This window comes from Tiliqua scincoides, chromosome 4 (assembly GCF_035046505.1).
Source record: "Tiliqua scincoides isolate rTilSci1 chromosome 4, rTilSci1.hap2, whole genome shotgun sequence".
NCBI lineage: Eukaryota > Metazoa > Chordata > Lepidosauria > Squamata > Scincidae > Tiliqua > Tiliqua scincoides.
The window spans coordinates 48,045,850-48,054,170 of record NC_089824.1 but is presented as its reverse complement, the minus strand read 5'-3'; the positions used below and the strand labels follow the sequence as shown (position 1 = coordinate 48,054,170).

General features: G+C 42.2%; 1 protein-coding gene across 1 annotated transcript; it reads right to left on the bottom strand.

The window, feature by feature from the left end:
- Positions 1-2,863: 2,863 nt before the first annotated feature.
- On the bottom strand, positions 2,864-6,750 carry SNAI2 (snail family transcriptional repressor 2). Its single transcript, XM_066624985.1, has 3 exons — positions 6,542-6,750; positions 5,448-5,993; positions 2,864-3,906 (listed from the first exon to the last, which is right to left on the bottom strand). The coding sequence occupies exons 1-3, from the start codon at positions 6,618-6,620 to the stop codon at positions 3,725-3,727; spliced, it is 807 nt and encodes a 268-aa protein (XP_066481082.1). The 5' UTR covers positions 6,621-6,750; the 3' UTR covers positions 2,864-3,724.
- Between the last annotated feature and the right edge of the window lie 1,571 nt (positions 6,751-8,321).

Genomic DNA, 8,321 nt, shown 5'->3' with positions numbered 1-8,321 from the left:
GGGACTGTCAGAACCTTGGCAAGGGGTATGCGCTGATTGTATATGCCACATGTCCCTGTGGCATGTGCTCATTGTCAGTTTCACACAGCAGCTGTCGGGCCAAAATCTCTATATACTCAACAATAGGTACAAATGGGGTTAGGATAGGGCTGTTAATTCTTCTCGTATTTATCCCCCCTCCCCAGTTTAACTTGCAATATAGTGGCTTAGAACTATAGGATAGGTAACCCTTGGCTGAAATTCTCAGTGTTGAACTGATTGTATGGCCTTAGGCAATCTACTATCTTCCAGGCTCAACTCATATATATAGAACACATAATAAGGGGCCAACCTTTTCTGTTGTAAGGATCTCTGGAACAATGCGTAACAAAAAATGTTATGAAAAATGCTATCTGCAAAAGGACTAACCTAACCAAAGTTAACAACTTTTAGATCTTACCTATTTAAATGACTTAGGTGTCATTTTTCCCATTGGAATAAATAGAAATGTGGAAACTTTGGCTAGTTCATACCCCAAGTAATATTATTTAAACAGCAAAATCACATCATACATCTAGAAAATAATTATATACATGGTGATTTGCAGGTTACTTTTAGGCTATTAATAGCGTAAACCTATGCATGTCTACTCAGAAGCAAGCTCCACTGAGTTCAACAGTACGTACTCCCAGGTGAGTATGGGCTTGCAACCTAAGGGCCCAATCCTATTTAACTTTCCAGCACTGATGCAGCCGCATTGATGCTCTTTACACTCTCACATAACACCAGAACCAGGGGACATCCACTAAAATTGAGTGTTGGGAGAGTTAGGACAGACAAAATAAAATATTTCTTTACTCAGCGTGTGGTCAGTCTGTGGAACTCCTTGCCACAGGATGTGGTGACAGCATCTGGCCTGGATGCCTTTAAAAGGGGATTGGACAAGTTTCTGGAGGAAAAATCCATTAAAGGTTACAAGCCATGATGTGTATGTGCAACCTCCTGATTTTAGGAATGGGCTATATCAGAATGCCAGATGCAAGGGAGGGCACCAGGATGAGGTCTCTTGTTATCTGGTGTGCTCCCTGGGGCATTCGGTGGGCCGCTGTGAGATACAGGAAGCTGGACTAGCTGGGCCTATGGCCTGATCCAGTGGGGCTGTTCTTATGTTCGGTAAGGCAACAAATGTTTCCTTACCTTGAGGAGGCTTCCATGACTGTCCCTTCCACCTCAGGATGCAGTGCAATGCCCCATTAATATGGCTGTATCGACACTGGAAAGCTGGATAGGATTGGGCCCTATGTTTCTCATTACAAGAATATAAAGGCTTAAAATACAACACAATAGTGTTTCAATAGACTTTCTAAGGAACGCTGCATTTGGTTCCAACTCATCAATCCTAGAGCTATGTGTAGCTGTCTAGTGAAGTAACAAGTCATAGTTACAGCAGCACCTGCGAATCAACTAAGTAGGTTGCCAAACCACAAGGCATCCACTGCAGTCTCATTCAGACATAGCTCAGGCACCCAGAGTTGCAAAATCTTGCTCCTTTCATCAGGGTCCCTAGCAAGCTGTGGTTTCTTAAAGTGATCACACTGGGCTTAATAATTTCACCTATTGATTGTAAAGCATAACATGAAAAATCTGGGCATATATAATAAAAAAGGGACTGCAGAATTATCATTTACTAATATCACAACAATTCATATGCAAGACAGTTTCATTGTCACTGCCCTTGATCCAGCAAGGGGGATCCAAGGGCAGAAACAAGCTCTCTCTCACACACTCATACCACAAAATTAATGGAGTATTAATGTGATGGATGTGCATTTATATCCACACCATGATGTATCATAATTTGAATCCACATCATGCCCATATAAACTGCTTGAACTGGCTTGATGTGGCTATCGGCTACTTGTTGTGTGTTCCTAACATTGAGCTGGAGTCCCTGTTTCCACTCCGCCTTCGGCTCACATGGTATCTTAGTGCTACATTACATGCTATGAGAAACACATAAAGTAGCCCTTTGTTTTTTGTTTAGTTTTTCTAAATAGTGTAATTAGAGAGGGGGCCTGAAACAGCATGCAACCATGGCAGGGAAGGGTTCGGTTTTAGCTCTTTGTCTCCATCCAGTTACCACCCAATTGTGCCCCCATGTGCTATTTTTATTGGCAAAAAAAACCCCACTTGCTTGGTTTTCAGTTGATTCCCCCCTTCTCCATAAAATAATATATGATGGGGTGCAATCAAGAGAAAACTGCCATGGAAAGAAAGAACTAAAGCCCCACTACCCCTCCATGGTTTCATGCCATCTTGTGCCCCCCTCCCACTATGCCATTTATAACACAAAAAACTAAGGGCCACATTACAGTTTTTCTTAACATAAAAGTCATAAGCTGCTTCTTCCTAAGTACTCCTACTGAAAATTAGTTTTGAATAAGGGCTTTCAGGATATATTGTAGATCATTTGTATAATGCCTTCAAGGAGCCCAGAGAAGCAGGCATGAGTTTTAACAAGACAGTCTCCAGTTACTGGGCTGGTCCAGATCTGTTTAACTTCAGAGAGGAGATTTTCACTTTTTAGACAATTCTCTAGCCACACTGTCCTTATCCAACAGGCTAAAACCCATAGCTTTGGTTAGGGGACCACCTGCCTGGACAAAGAAGAGCCCCCATCCACCCCCCCCCCCCAAGCTTTCCCACTGACAGTCAGCATAAGTCTTGCATGTACTGTATGCATATATGTGCAGGCAGGACAGGTGTGTCTCTTAATCCAACCTGTGAACTAATGTAGACCAAATTACACAGGGATTACTCCAAAATGTTTATTGTACAAAAAAATTATTTCTAGAAAACAATATAAGACATTTTGTTTCACACTTTTCTTCAAGATATCTATAGACATTGCTATAGATAATATTTCATTTTTCTTTCTGGGCACATTCAGTCATATAAAAATAAAACTATGAACATTATGTCCGCATAAACAAAGTTATCCGTTTTAAAAAAAGGCACTTGGAGGGTATTGGTCACGGTATTGCATTTCCTTTGTGCATTTAGGAAAAAAATATGTTTTTTTTCTTAAAAATCCATTGTCAGACTCCCATCAACCCTCACTTTTGCACTTATTCCCATTTAAAAAAAAAAACAATTAAAGGGAGAGAGAAAAGGAAATTATGAATCAAGCATGCAACCAGGAATGTCTGCAATGATAGTTTAAAACAGCACATAGTCTTAAAAACATGGCAAACACTTGGACGTACATTCTTTTTGTTTTCCCTCTTTGAAAGATGCAGTATGAAGACATCTCAAGTCACTGTTAAAGAGACATGCTAGACTAAAAAGAAAATTTAAAAAAAACTATTGAACCACCTGTCCTATGAGACACTTACTGACTTGATTTGAAATACTCTGAAGGCACCTGTGATATTTGGCATCTGGCAAGCACTCTTGGTATTAGATTGTTTTCAATAATGCAGTGTTTCTTTGGGTAATTTTATTTTTTTGGCAGGAATGTGAATTGTAACCGTGCAAAAAGAAGACAATTCTGCATCCATTTGGCATTTGCTTCTTCCTACGTTTGTCGATGTTTTCCTTCGTATGACCCAATGTCACGATTAAGCAATTAAACAAGAACATTTGATGTTTTCTTGCACCTTCCAAGGGAGTTGGCAAGTAGGAGATAAAATGCCTGGGGTGGGGGGCAGGAACGAGTGGAGAAATGCACGGAGCCCAGGTCGACTCAGTGGGCTACACAGCAGCCAGATTCCTCATGTTTGTGCAGAAGAGACATTCGAGAGAATGTCTTGGAGCAATTTTTGCACTGGTATTTCTTCACATCTGAATGGGTCTGCAGGTGGGCCCTCAAGTTGGACCTGTCCGCAAATGCTCTGTTGCAATGAGGGCATGAAAAAGGCTTTTCTCCTGGAAGGAAAAAAAAAAAGATAAATAAGGAGTTTAATCATTTACAAAAGAAAGACCTTTATGTATGAGAGGGCAAAGTATTTGCTCCGAAGAAGAAAAAAAGTCTCTGGAAAGAGCAATTGGTTTTTGAAATATTACTAAAGCTTCTATTCATTACTTCATTCCTCAAGAGTTTGCAGGAATCATGGTGCATTGAATGACAAGCTGCTGACACTTTCTGTTTCGGCAGGTGCAGCCAGAGCCTGTAGGTTGGGCTCCACCCCATATTTCCATGTGTTCCCTCTGTTCATTTACTGTATCCTGTGCAACGCCTACAATTGCTGCCCAAGACTGCCGCTTACATGCCACTGATGTGCATGGCAGAGCTCCCATCAGATGTGAATGCTTCAGCATTGCACCCTGATTTTTGGAGGGAACAGGGGCCGGGCTAGTGACAGCAAGGCCTGGGACAGGGTATCTTTGAGACAGGCAGCAGTTGCACCAACAACAGGATCAGGAAAAGGCTGCTATGAATGCACAAACTTCTGCAGCCTGTGAGCTATATTGGATTATTTTCATATTAGATGTACATATTAGGTTGTGTGTTTTTTTTAAGTGGATTGGGTCGGATTGTAAGTTCTACTGAATTCAATAGATACGTAGTCAGATCTTATCTGGCAATATGCTTTTATCTGACTCTGTTCAGCTGCACGTCCTCTCAAATAAGCATACACAGGATTGCAGCCAGACTGACCATAAAAGACAATCAGATCTCAATGGAACTTACATCTGTGCAAAGTGTGGTCTGTCTTACCATGAGTAAGACTGCAGCTTTAGGCTTCAGTTCTAAACTAGGCTGAGCTGGCCATTTACTTGGATTTTAATTGCAGTATAAATGGGTCTTCTGATTAAGGCTGAAAACTTGGGACACATTTGTTTTAAAAGTAAATGCCACTGATTTCATTGGGACTTTATATTATATATATGAGCAGGCTTTTTAATATTTAGGATTAAGATGTTAGTTCTAGTAGACTGACGATCATAGTCATGTTCTTTGAAGGGAAGCCTCATTAAATTCAAAGGAATTAATTTAAATAATGCCCGTTCGATCAGATTGTAAAGTGGATTCTGTGTTACATGCTGACTAAAGGGGTTTACTGTATGCACTGCCTGAGCACAACACTTGACTGGAAACCTGGTATTTCTGTGTGCTTCCTTTTTCCTTCCACTTGATCCCTCCTCCCATCTCACTACTACATTCCTCTCAATAGCATGTTGGAGCAAGGAATTCCTACAGCCAGATGGATCCTTAGTTTGTGACAGTTTCCTCAAGCAAACTTTATCTTCAGTGAAGCCAGCATTACCCCCACAATGTAATCTGGCCCACTTGTACAAGATACAACTAAAAGAAAAACAAAGTCAGCAGAACATTGAAAAAGAGCAAACTAATAGTGAGGTGCATAGCGGTAATGGAAGAATATGAAATTGCCATAAAGCGCAGTGGAAAACTGAAAAGGAACTGTGGCAATACACAGTCTGTACAATCCACTTTTCCCTCTTACCAGTATGGGTTCGAATATGTCCTTGAAGTAACCAGGGTCTAGAGAAAGCTTTGCCACAGATCTTGCAAACACAAGGTAGCGTGTGGGTCCTGATGTGCATCTTCAGAGCTCCCAGGCTCACATATTCCTTGTCACAGTATTTGCAGCTGAAAGATTTCCTAGACTGGGCATCACAGTGCAACTGCTTATGTTTGGCCAGTCCAGAGAAAGTTGAATAGGTTTTGTTGCATAAACTACACTGAAATTTCTCTGCCTCAGACGCATGGGGATCTGAAAGCTTGGCCTGGATTCTTTCTTCTTCATCGCTAATGGGACTCTCTGAGCCACTGTGATCCTTGGATGAAGTGTCAGAATGAGGAGGTGGGCTGACTCTTCCCAAAGACGATGGATATCCAGAGAGAGGCGAGAGGTCACTAGGTAAGGGGGAAGGCAGCAGCCCAGTTGTAGTCCACACTGTGATGGGGTTGTAAGCGACTGAGCTCAGGATCTCTGGCTGTGGAATTATAGGCATTGGGTAACTCTCATAGAGGTATGGGGAAATGATCACTGGAGGGGGAAAAAAAGAGAGAGAGGAGAATCACTAGGGTGACAAGAGATTTTCCTTCTGCAACAACATCATAACTAGTACTCAGAGAGTCTGGAAGGCTGAAATAAAAAAAGAAATTAGCATACTCTTAATTAAAGTACAGAGGATTCAATTAACGCAACACCCTAGCTTTGGAAACATAACTTTTATACAGGCACTGAGCCATAAACTGGGAGGTCTGGTCAAAATCACAGCCTTCCTGCCCAAATCTCTGCAGCCAGTTTAAAAAAAATAATCCACATTATTCTTCCACATATCATATTTGCACATTTATAAGCACATTTATTTGCACACTACTTTTCAGCACCTAAGCAACATTCAGAAGCTCACACTTGGCTGACACCAGAGGGTGTTTCTCCTAGAGAAATCACTGCAAGAAGCCAAACAAAAGTTGGTTCAAAAGTTTGCACTGGTGTGTGAAAACTCACAGGCAAGTCCCACTTTCAGCAGCAATTCAGGGAAGGGGGAGAGGAGCATCTTTCAAGCAGATCTCAGTCTGGGCTGTTACCTGTGTGAGTATCCAGTTCACTGTAGTTGGGCTTTTTGGAAGAGTTGAAATGCTTCTTGACCAAAAAGGATCGTGGCATTTTGAATGCAGGGCTGCTGCTTCCTCCTCCTTCCTGATCTCCTTTAGCTACAGAATAACGGTCCCCGGCTTCTGTGCAGCAGCAGCTGACCGACACACTGCTAGCACATTGGTCCTCTATAACATTGTTTCCTCTGCTTAGCCCATGCGGCAAAATTATACAGTGGAGAGAAGCCTTCCAGAAGTGCTGTAAATACCCACTCGTCAGGTGCAAGAGGGGAGGGTTGGGGTTTCCTGCTCCTCCAATCACTGGTGAAGCTGCTGAAGTTCTTTGACAAACTCAGCCTGTTTGGCCAAGGGAGGGATGCCTGCTCTGTGTAGGGAGGATCCAATCCCTTGGAGGAGCTCAGGACTTGGGTCAGGTTTCAAACTCCTCCTCCCTGGGATAGCTGTGAAGAGCAGAGGAAGGATTTCTTGTCAGAGGGAATTATCCAGGAGTGAAGTGAACATGTTAGGCTTTCTGCTTGATAGTGGGCTGATTCAAAGTCTGTTAAGGAGGGATCACTTTGGATTTAACTGTACTTTCTCCCCCCACCAGCACCGCCCCCCCCAACCTGCTGGATATGTCCCAACAAGTGAAAATTATTTATTTGTGTTCACTAAGGTCTGTTTCCCAGATGTGCCGTAATGAAAATGCTAGGCACACACTGTTCGTTGGGGGCAAAGAGCAGAGGGTAAAGGGGAAGTCATTCCAAGATAATAAATAGCCCAATTTAAGACACTAATGAGCAATTTTGGCTTGTCTTGTGAGGCTTGCTATTTTGGGGAAGTGAAGAGGAGTTGAGCTGGGGATGTTTAATAGATTAAGGAAATATTTAGAGTTGGCCTGCGAATAGCTGGCAAGAAGGCACAACAACGGCCACAATCCGGAGGGGGGGTTAATTGGGTTTCCGTCCCCCTGAAATCAGTGCAAACAAAGTTTGCATTCCTTTGCTGGGTGATATGGGATTGCTCCTGCAAAGTAACCTAGCACAGAATTAAATATTTTCTGCCAATACTTCTGATTATCTGAGAGTGAAAGATGTTCAGGCAACAAACACAATCCCTACATGTTCAAGCCTCACTTTTTCTGGAAGTATTGCTAAGAAGATACCTTTTTTTAAGCTTCATTTGAAAGAAACTATCATTTCCGTTTTCTTCCATTCAGCTTATAATATATTGAGAAGTGGGCCATGACTTCATGTTCCAGTTTGGGAGAAGCTTGGTACGTACTGTCACACCCCCTTATTTGAAGGGTTCACACAATATCAGGCTTCATGGTAAAAGAGGTGACAGAGATAAGTGCAGATCTGTACTGCTTAATTTTTGCAGTTAGCTCCAAGAGGAATATGTATATTGTTTAATACACTCAGGCTGCAACCCTGAACACAATCACAAGGGAATAAATTGCAGTGAACATAGTGAACCTGACTTCTGAATAAATGCACTGTTAGGTTTGCTCTGTTAGGCTATAATCCTAAGCATGCTTACTAGTGAGTAAGCGCCTCGGAACACAATAGGACTTAGTTCTTAGTAGGCATGTTTAGGCTTGCAGTGTTAGGCTGCAATCCTATCCACACTGAGCTGGAAGTAAGTCCCATTGAAATAAACAGAACTTACTTCTGAGTAGCTGTGCACAGGATTGTGCTGTTAAAACCAGTGCCTTTTCCCCCAATAGCACTACAGTGGATTGATGGATATATAGACAGAAGGAGGGGTGGAG

Bases quoted from the DNA above. Each gene is read 5' to 3' on its own strand.
- SNAI2 (XM_066624985.1), bottom strand. From the start codon at position 6,620: ATGCCACGATCCTTTTTGGTCAAGAAGCATTTCAACTCTTCCAAAAAG. The intron at 5,994-6,541 runs GTAACAGCCCAG...TTCCCCCTCCAG, and splicing joins TGAACTGGATACTCACACAG to TGATCATTTCCCCATACCTC. The intron at 3,907-5,447 runs GTAAGAGGGAAA...TTTTCCTTCCAG, and splicing joins ACATATTCGAACCCATACTG to GAGAAAAGCCTTTTTCATGC.